This window comes from Lytechinus pictus, chromosome 2 (genome assembly GCF_037042905.1).
Source record: "Lytechinus pictus isolate F3 Inbred chromosome 2, Lp3.0, whole genome shotgun sequence".
In the NCBI taxonomy this organism is placed as follows: domain Eukaryota; kingdom Metazoa; phylum Echinodermata; class Echinoidea; order Temnopleuroida; family Toxopneustidae; genus Lytechinus; species Lytechinus pictus.
Window position 1 is genome coordinate 35,934,538 of NC_087246.1, and position 14,630 is coordinate 35,949,167.

A 14,630-nucleotide genomic window follows, 5' to 3' on the forward strand; every position below is an offset into this window, starting at 1 on the left:
TATGGAATCTCTCTAACCCCCCCCCCCCCCCACCTGATCTAGCGATAAACCTGGTATACAAAAGTAACAGGGAATATGTTCATGTCCGAACCCATACATCTCAACACCAGGGGCGTCGATCCATTTTTCAGATTGGGGGGGCAAAATCATGAATCGTTCTAAAGGCGCTCGATCACACCAAACAAACTCACCCACACACACACACAGGCCTAATTATTATATATATATATGTGAAAAAGAGACTCGGACACATATCTCACCAACAAATTAATGCGAGCGCGAAGCGCGAGCTGAAATGGTACCTGTTTAGGACTGTTTGTAGCAGTAACTCATGTGGGGGATACAAATCTCACTACACAGATAATGCGAGTAACGAGAGCGAGCTGAAATTTCTTTATATTCTGACCTGAAAGATTCATTTTTGGTACTAATGATTAGAATGGGTATCTAAAATAACAATAGATGCGAGCGCGAAGCGCGAGCTGAAAATTTTGATATTTCGATCTGAAAAAATTGACAGGTTAATGGACGTTTTTAATAAAGAACAAGATATATATTCAACAAAAGATTATTGCAAATCGGAGCGCGAGTTCTTTTTAGGATTAGAACTGAGAACGGGACATTCTGTTCACCTAATTAATCATGAAAAGTATGGGTTTTGGTACATAAATGATGCGAGCGCGAAGCGCGAGCTGAAAATTTTATATTCCAATCTGAAAAACGGACATTTTGAGCACGATTTTAAATAAAGAACGAGTTGTGCATCTCAATCTCGCTTGCTGATTTCTGTGTAACACTGCAATCTTATTTTATTTTTGCACATGCATGCGGAATTATTGGGGGGGCAAAACAATATGTTTGCCCCCCCAATATTTTCATTGGTGGGGCGATCGCCCCCCCTGCCCCCCCAGGATCGACGCCTCTGCTCAACACTCATATGATCATACCTTGCTTATATTATTTATTCATTCTTTCTCACAACTTTCATCGATCTGTTTCTCTTTTGTTTTCTGGGTCCTTTTTCAAAGTCTAACGTTTTCCAAGGTTTCATTTTCCTAGAAATTCAGATAAGAAAACTGAGTGTGAAGTGAAGAAAAAAAAATCACATGAAAGAGGGGGTATAGTAAAACTTAAGAGGATGGTGATTCTTGAAGCGTTTGATTTGGTAGTGAAAGATGTGAGGTGTAGACTACTACTGACATCTCTCCTAGGAAATGGGACTCTGCATGATTATGACAGAAAATAACTGAGCAATACTCGATTATACTTCAAAAACATATCCATACACTGCAAAAACAACGGTGTTGATTTAACACCAGCCAGGTGTATCAATATTGGAAAACACCAGGGAAGTGTTGTAAACAACACCAGGTACAATTAAACCTATATTGCGGGTTTAACACTGCTTAGTGATGTTCAAATGCCATTTCTGTTGTTGTTCAATTTGGTGTTAGCCTAAAACCAAAGTGGTGCCGTATCAACACCTCTCTGGTCTTATACCAAGCTGGTGTTAACACACATATTTTTGCAGTGTATCCCCCCACTTCTCTTTAGGGCCTGAATGACAATGCTTACAAGTTTTACAAAAGCAATCCAAACATATTGTATAATTGGGAAACAGATGTAGGCTTTAATTGCATTTCCTCTTGTTATGAAATATCTGAGGAACATTGGGTGATTTCAAATACGGTGTTGAAATCTGGTGTTGTGACAACACCAACACCAGCCACAATACCGAAACTTGAAATCACACATTTACAGGACCTTACACTTCTTCCCGATTCTTGATTTTATTGTTACATTTGGGGATATATTAATGATTTAATATGTTTTAGGGTTAAAGCCCGGGGGCCAGTCAAATATATTGCTGTACACACGCGTGACCAAAAAACGCGTTGAAAGGGGTGTTTTTTCAGTTTTGGTCGCGGTCAATGCGTTGACTCGTTAAGGGTATCAAAAACACAGATTTCAAGAAAAAGTGTGGTTTTGAAAGACTGGTCAATGGTCAATCGCGAGGTCAAATGTATTTAGGGTATGTTTTTTTTCCCCAAAGCCTTTTTTTAAGACTAGCCAGAGGTGTTTAGGGCATTTTTCCCCCGAGATCATATTTTGGCGACAACTTGTTTAGGGGCCAAAATGTGTAAATAAGCCCGCGAAAAACTTGTTTAGGTGGTTATTTTGCACACAGAGAAAAACTCGTTTAGGGGGTGTTTGGAAATTCCTTGGTCACGCGTGTGTACAGCAATATATTTGACTGCCCCCCCCCCCCGGGGGGGGGGGGTTAAAGGACGCATCGTAGATTTGATCAAACAGATCACATAAACTATAAGCACACGGTACATTTCAATCTTTCATCGATTAAGATTAAAATCATCATTTTAAATATTTATATGATTCAAGTTAATATGAGCATGAGCCCTGCCACCATTCTTCCCAATCTGATATCTTTGTTTTTATAGCTGAATCTATGCTAGCTCCCTTCATTTCGTCATCGTACATTCGCTGGAAAATGGGGCATATGTTTTTTGTCCCAAAAAGATCCGCCACGCTGACAGTGACCACATTCCCTCGCTTCTTCCAATCGAAGAAGCGATTGTAGAGTTTATCGTTACTGTCTACAAGTTTGATATAGTCCGCCAGTTCTTGAACGGACCCAAAGTCACTGACGTGGATAAAGGAGTTTGGAGGGCCGACCCGTTCGTAGTCTTCGCGGGGTGGTCCGTCGACAATAGGCACCGTTCCGCTTGCAAGGCTCATGAAAAACTTTTCAGTGATGAAATCGCGACATCGACTGTTCTCCAGTGCAAGTGAAAACTTGTAAAATCTCAATTTCTCTAGACATCCCACGGACTCTTCGCATGGCTTGGACTCGGGGTCTGTGCATTCCCCGTACAGGTCAACTGGTACAAATTCTTTCAGTTCCTTGATAAAGCTGTCACGCTTCCAAGTCGCCGGATGGCAGTCTGCTGCGGGTGCGATCAGGATATTTGTTTTTTCTGCCGCCCAGTTTTGATCATCGTCTGCTTCTATTTCATCTTTTGTTTCATTATAATAACCAAACCCAGCAGGAAAATCAGAATCTTGTCGATAAGTCATTGTGTAATCATAGGAGTCACTATTGTATTCAATTGGAGGCATGACATCGGGACGAGTCCTTGTAGGACTTTCTCGGCTGTAGAAGAACCACTTTTGACCATGCGGGCGCGCAGAACGCATCTTGTCCCACCCCCATTCCGCATCAGAAAAGAAAACCACTCCATCGCTCAGTTTGGTCGTCGAGAGGTTGGTGTTAGCTACGATGGATGCTTCGCAAGGGACACCTGGACACTGAAATCGGAAGGGCTCGTTTGAATATCCATAAATATGTGCATTTGTCCACAACTGAAGTTGCCTCGTGCACTTCGACGTCAGCAACGGCCTCTGAGCCAAGAGCCTGGATATATAGTCTTTCGAGTGATATCCTTTGCCCGGCGTAGGGTCATCGGTTATCCAGATGACCAAACAGCCAATGAGAGAAAAGCAGATCATACTCAGTGCAACGAATTTTCTCACCAACTTCCACATAATTTTCGACCACAATGGGTATATTCAGTTGATTTGATGAATTTACCTTGCCTTGGAAGGCCTCATGAGCTCAATCTATAGAGAGAAAAGGGAAGAAAAGGAAAATACCATGTGATAAAAATATTGACTGATGAAATATGCAATTCAACCACCAAATAATACGTAATAGCCCCCTAGTCTCTCAGACGAGATAAATTATATCCCTATTTTGTGGTAGAATAGTATGAAATACGCTATGTGTATTTACTAAAAATGTCATTATAATTGCTCCGGCTTGCTTCCCCAAATCGTTTCGCATAATTGCAGTTTCCACCTTATCCATTATCCTACATAATATGAGTGATTGAAAACAAAAAAAGCTTTCCTGATAAAAGCAGTGTTATTTAACATATATTTCGTCATGGATAGGATATAATATTATGTCTACTTTAATAGAAATTAATATTCAGTAAATTTACTCGCTGTAGTAAATCCTTTCCAAAATCATCTTGCCTCTTCCATTCTGTTTAAGTCACTAGCGAGGACAAGTAAGCACCGTTTGTGGTGGAAGTGTTATCTATAATCATTAACTGGGTGTGTGAAAAAAAAGTTTGCGTCGATCTTAACAGTCGCTTATTTCAAAATTGCAATGGGATATCCTGCATCACATTAGTGCTTTATTCCTAATCAGTTGATGTCAGCTTTGTGATGTCTCTCTCCACGCTTGAATAAAAAGAAATCGCAAAAAATACTTGCGGTCTCGCACCAAAGTAATGCAAATCATTCTTTGAGGAAACCATTGATCAATTCCTTTTCCGCTACCCGTATATACCTAAACCAGAATTGATATATAGCTAGCATATAGTATTGGGGATACGGGGTTTAGGTTTGAGTACGGGTTATCCTTATTGGGATTCAATTTCGAATTTGGACCGTTAGGCCTATAATAACAGATAGGATTTTCCGCGGGTCTTGGCATTATATACAAAACTTTTCCTATCATTTTTGTTTGCTTATAGGGGGGGCTTATTTCCGAACTCTTATCTTTATACATAAGGATAAATGTTTACCGCGCTCAAGCTATATTGAACAGCTTCAAATTCCCTTCCAAGAAACTTACTTTCAGCCTTTCATTAAAAATATATGAAAAACAGCCCCCCTCTTTTCCCACTCTTTTATTTAAATTTTTTTATTCTCTCTCCCCTACTCGTTACCTAATTCTCTTTCTTTTTCACTTTTTTCTCCTTTTCCTCTTCATTAATTTAATTATATCTCACTTCTTTTTATCAGTTTTTTTCCTTCTCAATTTCTCTTCGACCTCATCCCCTCTTTTTATATACATTTCCACTCCTTGCATTTTATTAAGGCTATTGAGACGGTTATCATTATAAAATGAACTTTAAAAAATAACATTAAGCTATAAACGTGAGCTCCTCCCTCTCCCAAATTTCATATATCCCGCCTGGGCTACATAGGATTCGTGTATTTCTTGCTAGCAAGCGAGCGATCATCTTCTTTCCTCGCTTATCGTCGAACTTGGAGCAGGTAAACCCTGTCTAATAAAACGCCACTCCTGTAGGCTTCCATAATATGGTAGGCGCGTACTTCTCCCGATTTTCAGCTCATCACTAGTACGATAGACATAAATATTTGGATGCAAGCAGGTTATAAAATTTGTACCGCCTAGAGAGAAAAAAGAAGTACACTACTTCTATTCAATACGATGAAACTTATGGCATATCCCTGCACATCTATTATATGAGCCCGAGAAATTATACATCTCCCAAAACCCCGGTATATCAGAGGTTTCCGCGCCTCGCTTAAAGGACAAATCCACCCAAATAAAATGTTGATTTAAATAAAAAGAGAAAAATCCAACACGCATAACACTGAAAATTTCATCAAAATCGGATGTAAAATAAGAAAGTTATGACATTTTAATCCTGGTCGGTATGTCATCCACTCACTATTTCTTTTGTATTTCATATAAGATATAAAATATAGTAATTTTCTCCTCACTGTCAAGTGAAACAACGATTAATTCCTCCCTGAACATAAGGAATTAGCATTGTTTGATACTACGGTTCAGTCAAGTTGGTCCATTTATGTAAAATCTGTAAAAACTTAAATATTGTATATAATTCAAACAATAAAAAACAAAAGAAATAGTGAGTGAGGGATCGTCGTCTGTCTCATTTGCATGTCACTGAGTTGTGCATATCACTGTTTTGTGAAAAATAAGTGTCATAACTTTCTTATTTTACATCCGATTTTGATGAAATTTTCAGCGTTATGCTTGTCTGATTTTTCTCTATTTATTCAAATCAACATTTTTCTGGGGTGGACTTGACCTTTAAAGGACAAGTCCACCCCGACAAGAAGTTGATATGGATAAAAAGAGGAAAATCCAACAAGCATAACACTAACAATTTCATCAAATCGGATGTAAAATAAGAAAGTTATGCTATTTTAAAGTTTTGCTTAATTTCACAAAACAGTTATATGCACATCATGGTTAGTATGCAAATGAGGAAACTGATGACGTCATCCACTCACTATTTCTTTTGTATTTTATTATATGAAATATTCTAATTTTCTCCTCATTGTCAAGTGAAACAAAGATTAATTCCTCCCTGAACATGTGGAATTAGCATGGTTTAATACTATCTGTTTCAGCCAAGTTGGTCCGTATTGTCAGATCTATAAAAATGAAATACTGTATTAATTCAAACAATAAAAAACAAAAGAAATAGTGAGTGATGGACATCATCGACTGACTCACCTAATTGTGCATATCACTGTTTTGTGAAAAATAAACGAAACTTTAAAATGTCAGATTTTTTTTTTTATCCGATTATGATGAAATTTTCAGCACTATGCTAGTTTGATTATTCTCTATTTATTCAAGTCAGCATTTTCGTGGGGTGGACTTGACCTTTAAGAAGGGAAATCCCCCGGGGAAATCCCTTTGGCTTGCACCGTCTCTTTTCCATTTTTGCGTTATTTTCCCTCTAATGAAGCTTTATAATCTCAGAAAAGCAAGTGATCTTAGAGTGGGCGAAGGTACTAGAGAATAAACATTACAGCATTTGGTTTACAACTTGATGAAACTTCCCGCCACTTTCATATCGCTATAAAGCTATGCGAGGGAAGGAATATATTCTCCCTGCAAACATACCCGTCTTCTCGGTTTAGCGAAAAATATCTTTATTGTGTCTTTTTACCACTATTTTTTGCAATCAGATCTGATTGCGGTTGAAGCATTTAATATGACTTTATAGAATGCCTTTCATTTTCCAAAAAAAAATGATTAAACGTTTTAGCGCTGGAATATCAGGAATAATTTTTCTTTTTTTTTCACCTCGTCTCTTCTTGCGTTTTTTTGCACTTTGGAGTACTATAATTCACATCAGTCGACGTACATTGCAAATATAGTTTGTGTTTTTTACCCCTCCTGACCTCAGAACCTTGATGTTACGAGGAAAATCAAGTTTTTAAGTAAAAAAAGTGTAAAAGCGAATCCAACCCAAATAAAAAGTTGTTTTTAGAGGAAATAGAAAATTAAATTCAGACAAGTTGATGGATGAAAGTTTGAATAAAATCGGACAAACAGTAGAAAATTATGAATATTAAAAGTTGTAAAAATATGTAATCACTAATATAATACTCATGGCCGAAGACTTCAAATTTGCCGCATTTGTGATGTCATAATGATGTAAGTCAAGGACTACTCTAAATGGCTTTTTTTTTCAAAAGTTTTACTTCAATTTATATTTTTCTTCTATGAGGACATAAAACAATATGCTACCTAGTTTATATTTAGATTAATATACTGCCCCAGGGGATTGGCCGGGTACTTAGGAGAAAACCACAAAATCCTATAAATTCATGGCCTAAGGGAAAGTTCCCCTGCCCCCTATCATACTGAGCCTACCCAGCTGCAAATTTGAAATTTACATAATAATAGTCTTGGGGATAACCTATAATTGCTTGTCCGATTTCTTTCAAACTTTCACCATATTCTGTTTTTCTCTTTTCCAACACAACATTTTATGACGAAGGTTTGATTCTATATAGTCACAGCTGAAATATTGAAATTATCAATATTCACATTTATAATTAAAATTACAAAATCCCCCTAAATCAAAGAGACAAAATGGCAGAAATTAGGGCCTATTAATAAGTTTGAGGCAAAAAAAAAGTCCCTGCATGGTGGATGTTCCTTCACTATTTGGTTATAATTATATCGTTACATTTGTCGTGCATTAATGACCAGCATGTTCAAAGCGAAATAAAATATTTCAAAAGTCAAGAGCATTTTTATGATATTATGTTGCCCCATTCCCTTTCTGGTGAACGTTCAAGTATTGTACTAGGTTTTTCTTTCTTTTCATCGCTGGATCCGTGCATGGTTGCAAATAATCACGGCAATTAATATATCTTGACAAAGCATTTTTTATCGACTTGCATGGTTCAATGATGAGTTCCGAAGTCACTTTCAGCCCTCCAAAAAAAAACTCTTCAAGTTAATATTTCGACCAATACGTTTTCCAAATTGTGCCGTTTTTAGTTAGAGCCGGAATTTACTTTTGAGTAGGCGAAATATATTATTGATTTCATATATATACATGTATATCTCTACTCACGTTCTCACTGCCTGGAGACCAGCTGATGAGAGTATGCGTTCTGATGAGCATTACCAATTTCGATATTCTGCCACCAAATCAGCTTGTAGACATCGCCTTATTTTAGCTCATCTTGTACATCTATATACCAAGGAGTATATCCATAGTCGAACCAAAGCCAGTCCTATACCGACCAATTGGTTTACATACCAGTACATCTGTGCTGAAGTTGTGTACCTACAATATTTGCTTTGCGTGAGATAAGCCGGTTGCATGATTTCACTTCACATACGAGCTGAAACTATACAGAGTTGTTATACGATTACGTAACATAAGGAAGTATTGTGAAAAAGAGAAAGTTTATCGTGTGTGTTTTTTTTTTGGCGGGGTTAACTTTATTAGGAGTTAAAACTTTAGCATTGATGGCGATCTGGCCTTCCATTGACCTACATTGTTTCATTTTAGTTTCATTATACCATGGAGCTATTAAACATGATTATACCATGCAGTAGGTCCATGATTACTGTTTATTCGAAGAAAAAGCTAAACGCCGCAGTCTCCATAACATAGACCGATGCACTTTTCACATTTTTTTACTAATTCGTCATTCTCATGTCTCCTTTTCTGCCTATCTCTCTCTCCCCTCTCCTCTCCCCCTCCCTCCAATCTCTCCTTATCTCCATCATGATTTCCCTTTCCCTATCCTATTTTTTTACAATAAAAACAGTTTCTTAAATTGCATATTTGTGACTATTTAGTCCTCGTACTTACCGAATGGCATACACCGACGATCAATGGAGAGTGACTTGGGAGTTGAATAATAAACTAAGTATATGTCTGAAGGGAGGTCTATTACGAAAGATTCCTGACAATAATTGGGTGAGATGGCCGAGGAGGGGGGGTGTAGAGTGGGAGAGGAGGAAAGAGGAAGAGGGGAAGAGAGTGATAAAATTAAACTATAACTTGTTCTCCCCCGGGGGGGGGGGGGCAGTCAAATATATTGCTGTACACATGCGCTTTTTCCCCGGGGCTTTTTCCTGGTTTCTGAAGAGTGTTCGGATTCTTCCCGATCGTAAGCAACGACCCTGGGAACGGGCCTGGGAAACGGGAAAACTTGTATTAGTGTCATTCTGGCCGGGGCGGCAACTTGTTTAGGGGCCAAAATGTGTAAATGGAGTCCCGCGAAAAAAAACTTGTTTAGGGGGTTATTTTGCACACAGAGGAAAACTCGTTAAGGGGGTGTTTGGAAATAATTTGGTCACGCATGTGTCATACAGCAATATATTTGACTGCCCCCCCCCCCCGGTAGTTCTCGAAAACTTATACATCAGAAACCATCAGACCACAGACCTCGAAAAAACAGACACAAAGACAAAATTGTTTCACTCCGAAACTTTTCAATTTTTACAGAAATTACTCGATATGTAAAATGGGGAGGGAATAATTTCCATAGGTAACAATACCAGTAAACATTCTCAAATAATTCAAACATCACAATTTGTCACTATAAATATTTCTTAGCAGGTATGTTTTCTGAAGTATGGGATGAAAACAAAATACAGAGGAATTCTACTAATCAAAATTATTTTTATTATTATTATTATTATCATCGTTATTATTTATGTTGTTATTATTATTACTTATTATTATTATCATTATTATTAATAATTATCATTATTACAGTGGTCCACTTGCACTCCCCCAATCAGTTATATCGAGAGGAGAGACCTGCTGGTCATAGTGATTCAGTTCGCTTTTCGCCTCCCATGCAGGCACAGGTGACGCCAAAACAAATGATAATTATTATTCATTATTGTTGTTGTTATCAATATTTTAGTTTTATTTATTTCGTTTATTAATTTATTTTTCGGGCGGGGGAGGGGCTTGTCAGAACATTTTAGAAAAGTGGGCGACTCGACTTTTTACTTCAATGTCGATAGGGGTGCAAGACAAGGAGATCCATTGTCTCCTTATTTGAAACATTTTCTCATGTGATTCGAAATGGTAATTTGCACTGGCGTAAATCCGTGTTGATGGGTGGGGGGGATGACTGAAATATTTTGGCTTTTTTTTTTTGCAATCATAGATATGCAAGGAATTGCCATTGATATGTCCACAGTGGCGTACCGTGGGTCACGGCATTGGGGGGGGGGGCACCAGCAAAATTTTTGAATCACTGAGTGAGTGCGCTCAGTTGCCAGTTATACTGACCTAATAAAGACATTTTAAGGACAATGTCATTAAACTGATATGTATCTCACTGATCAAATAATGCGAGCGCGAAGCGCGAGCTGAAATTTTTATATATTCACACTTAAAAAGGGACATTATAATCAAATTTGTGTAATCACGATAGGTACCTGTCTCGCTAAACAATGCGAGCGCGAAGCGCGAGCTGAAAATTTAGATAATTCAGACCTGAAGTGGGGCATTCTAAGGTTTTTTTTTGTAAGAATTAACTAGGACCATACGTATTTCATTAACCAAATAATGCGAGCGCGAAGCGCGAGCTGAAAATTTTTGATATTCAGATTAGAAGGGACATTTTAAGGACTGATTTTAGGAATTTATGAAAAGCAGACATATCTCACCAATCCACTAATGCGAACGTAATCACGGACAGGAAATGTTTCATATATACGTAGACCTTACCATGGGGCAATCACTTTTTGAGTCGTGAAAAAGAAGCATATGTCACTACATAAAACAATGATAACTCAAGTGCTAGGAAATATATTTGGTTTATATTGACTTGAAAACGGAATGTTTTAGTACAACAGGATTATATATCACGTTAAACAGACTGTGCGAGCACCAGGAACAATGAAGACGTAGGCCCTGGGCAAATTATGTTTCATAAAGTTATGATAAATATGTTTCTTATGTAATGTAACATAACATAATTATAATATCATGCCCCCCGTAGTTACGCCACTGTATGTCCATATGGCAAATACCCCTCCAATATTATTATCTTTTTTACCCCATGATGGTTTAATGGTTTTATTAGAGATTACATTAAAAAAAAAATGACATTCCATCTTAATCCCTTCCCAAAGACCCCAACATTGATGAATTGGAAGAGACGGGGGTTTCTCTTCAATGTTCAAAGGACATAAGTATTTCATTTGGAAATGGTGAACTGGCTCTTTATTTGCATTTTATGATTCAATGATATTGTTTTATTTGTTAAGCGGTATTTTAGGAAGAATTTTCACCAATAAAACAATTATCTTTTGTGATTTTTTTCATTTCTTTCGTAAAAAGTGGGGGGGGGGTGTTTGTACAGGCCATCCCCCCCTCCTCGAAAAGTGGGGGGGATATATCCCCCCCCCATCCCCCCCGGGATTTACGCCAGTGGTAATTTGGTTTTGGATTTACAATTTGGAGACACAGAAGTGAAACAAGTACTATATGCCGATGATATTAATCTTTTTTGTTAAAAATCTTCAAATTCAGATTCATTTATTTGTCCATGCATATCCTCCACTGGCGGTATACTGACAATAATAATGTAAACTATATAAATACACGCTAAAGACGTATAAATTGGACAATATTTAAACATTACAGGAATGTAAATAAACATGTATTGCAATTACAACATAAAAAGGAATTGAAAACCAATAAATTACTCATACAGGCAAAGAATGAAGAAACGTCTGGAGAGAGATACAGCTAAAAGTTAAAGAATGAAAGAGACAAAAGCGAAATGAAAAAAAAATGGATAGAGAAATAGACAGAAATTGGACGAAGAAAAAAAAAGGAACGTAATTAGAAAAAGGATAATGGAAACAGAGGAGGAGAGAGAGGGAGAGTGCCAAAGTGCCAAAGGATTGATAAAATGCGTTACAACATGATATACACAGCTGCAATTCAAGTAATTTCATAAGAATAAAATTATTATAAATATAAAACCCGGCTTTGTGATGCATTTACGGCAGAGGCAATTAGAATCGACAATCTTAATTCAATGAACCATTTAGAAATAACATTCAAAAGTTTCGTAAGTGTGTCTGGGTTGAAAATGAATAAAGAAAAGATATATATAATCATGATAATGCTATCACTGGCGTACAGATGGGGGGCCTGGGGGGCTCTTCCCCCCAAAAAAATCACGACCAAGAAAAAAAAAAAGGAAAGAGAAAAGAGTGAAATGTGATATCATTTCCTAAAATTATTACAAAACCTTTCACAAAATTGTATTTTTTTTAATAAAAATGACAATTTTTTTGCTCGCTCGCAACTTTTTAATAATTTTACGCGATACGCCATATCTAGCCCCTCAATTTTTGTTTTGCTCATTACGCCACTAAATGCTATTTGGCAATGTTAATCAAGAAAAACCAGGGGCACTCCATTTCGGAAAATTAGTACCATTCATAAAATTATTAGGGGTATTTTTTAGCTTAACAGGTAAAAGAGAGTATGAACTATATGAAGAAGTTTTGAGCAAAATTAAAAACTCCCTCTCACGGTATGCTTGGGTAAATTGACCTTTGATTTTTTATGAAGAGAAAAAGACAAGGTTAAGAGAACTACAATGTTTCTTGATTTCAAATATGAGGAACTTAAAATGATGAATTTTTGTCTATATCACAGTTTTGGAATCAACAAATGAAATGGATTTGTATTGTTATTACTTCATTTTTCTCTGTAAATACGATATTCTAAAGTACAGTTAAAGCTGCATGTCTTTATCGCCGTTTTATTTACAGCTATTAAATACATGGTTGGAATCGTAACATCTGTAACAGTAATCTGTAATGAAGTCATTTTTAATAATAAATATATTGTTTTCGGGGCTTTCCATTCCATCATGCAGATCTAATATCGAAAGGTATTTATTCAGGTTAAAACATGTTGCAGATAAAGATGGTGAATTGAAAACGGATGCAATTTCAAAAGTAAAGGTCTCACTTCATCATATTCATGGAATATAATTATTACAGGTAATAATTATGCCTATATTTGAGAAAATTCCGCCCAGTTGGAAAAGGTAAATGCATTTCACGGAAGAAAAGAAAAAAGAGAAATAGATCTGGAAAAAATTTTATTCATTGTTTTGGGGAATTGAACTCGTCTTAAAAAAGATGGTAAAGAACTATTCTCAATTCTAAATTAGAAGTTAATCGGTTCAAAGAATAATTTAGTTTGTCTAAAGAGATATGCCTATTGAAAACACTTTCTCAGGCCGAGAAAATGTATTTTGAATAGTAAGCTGAGGGAATTTCAATTCAAAATGCTATGGGATTATTTACACGAATTGTGATTTATATTGATTTGGTCTTACTGATCTGCAGTTTTGTCAGATAGAAGTAGAAACCTGTTCACATTCGTTTGCTATGGGGGGGGGGGGGCATGTGAATACTGGTAAAGGTTTGAGAAAAATCCAACAAAGATTAAGGAAGTTATTAAAATTTAAGTTTTGGATATGTGACGTCATAAACGAGCATCTGTTATAAAATGCATGAATTTCAAATTTTTATTGGTTCATGATGACTTACTTCCCGGGCTTATTTTTGTTTTCTTTTTAGGAAGGGGTGTGAAATGATTTGCCTACAGATATACTAAATGTCACAATGAAAACTATTATCAATTTTCTGAGATAATGACATTTCATTATTTTTTCTTACCATTCGATATGTAGGAATGCTGATCGCATATTACGTTACAAATCAAATAATTAAAATTCTAATAAGTTTTCTATTCTTTGATGGATTTTTCTCAAACCTTCGGCAATGTTTTTAAGTATTTTTCTGCTAAAATTTTTTGCAATTATCTTTTTGTCAGGGTGAACTTCCCCCTTAACTTACTCATTTTTAAGAACTGGATTGGGAAGGAATATTTTTGGTGCACCCTTGGGTGATACCAGGAAGACGTATTATTGTGTAATATTGTTATTGAAATATATCCTATATTCAATCTAAAAAGAAAAATATACCTCCTTATATAACCACTGGAAGTGAAAGAAATTTTCGTAAGAAATAAATTTGAGGAAAAAAGGATATACGTCATTTTTAAACATGGGAGGCTTTTGATTCCGAATGAATGGCAGAGTTACTTTTTTTCCTTTTCTTCTTCTTCCTTTTCTTCTTCATTTATTTCTCTCCTTTTCTCTTCTCTCTCTCCCCTCAATGTATACGTTGTATAGCAGTGCAGATTCTAATGTTCAAGCGGGGGCTTGCCTGGGTCATTGTTTTTTTTTGGGGGGAGCGAGGCGCAGATATGGTGGGGCTGGGGAGGGTGGGATGGGATGGGCAAGGTGGTGTGGGGAAGGAGGGGGCCTGAGTGCGGGTTTTGGTTTTCTTTATTTTTTCTGTATTATATTTCTTAAGTTTCTTTCAGTGAATTGGAATAATGAATGGACCAGTTTAATTGATTTAAATCTATAGATTTGTGTACCTGTTATACTTTGTTATTGGTACTTTGATGTATTATTTATGAAGTTAATCGTCAGTT

At 36.6% G+C, this 14,630-nt stretch overlaps 1 protein-coding gene across 1 annotated transcript; it reads right to left on the bottom strand.

The window, feature by feature from the left end:
* Positions 1-1,614: 1,614 nt before the first annotated feature.
* On the bottom strand, positions 1,615-8,280 carry LOC129272263 (4-galactosyl-N-acetylglucosaminide 3-alpha-L-fucosyltransferase 9-like). Its single transcript, XM_054909421.2, has 2 exons — positions 8,190-8,280; positions 1,615-3,639 (listed from the first exon to the last, which is right to left on the bottom strand). Exon 2 carries the CDS (start codon positions 3,562-3,564, stop codon positions 2,401-2,403), a length of 1,164 nt encoding a protein of 387 aa, XP_054765396.2. The 5' UTR covers positions 3,565-3,639; positions 8,190-8,280; the 3' UTR covers positions 1,615-2,400.
* Positions 8,281-14,630: the final 6,350 nt, after the last annotated feature.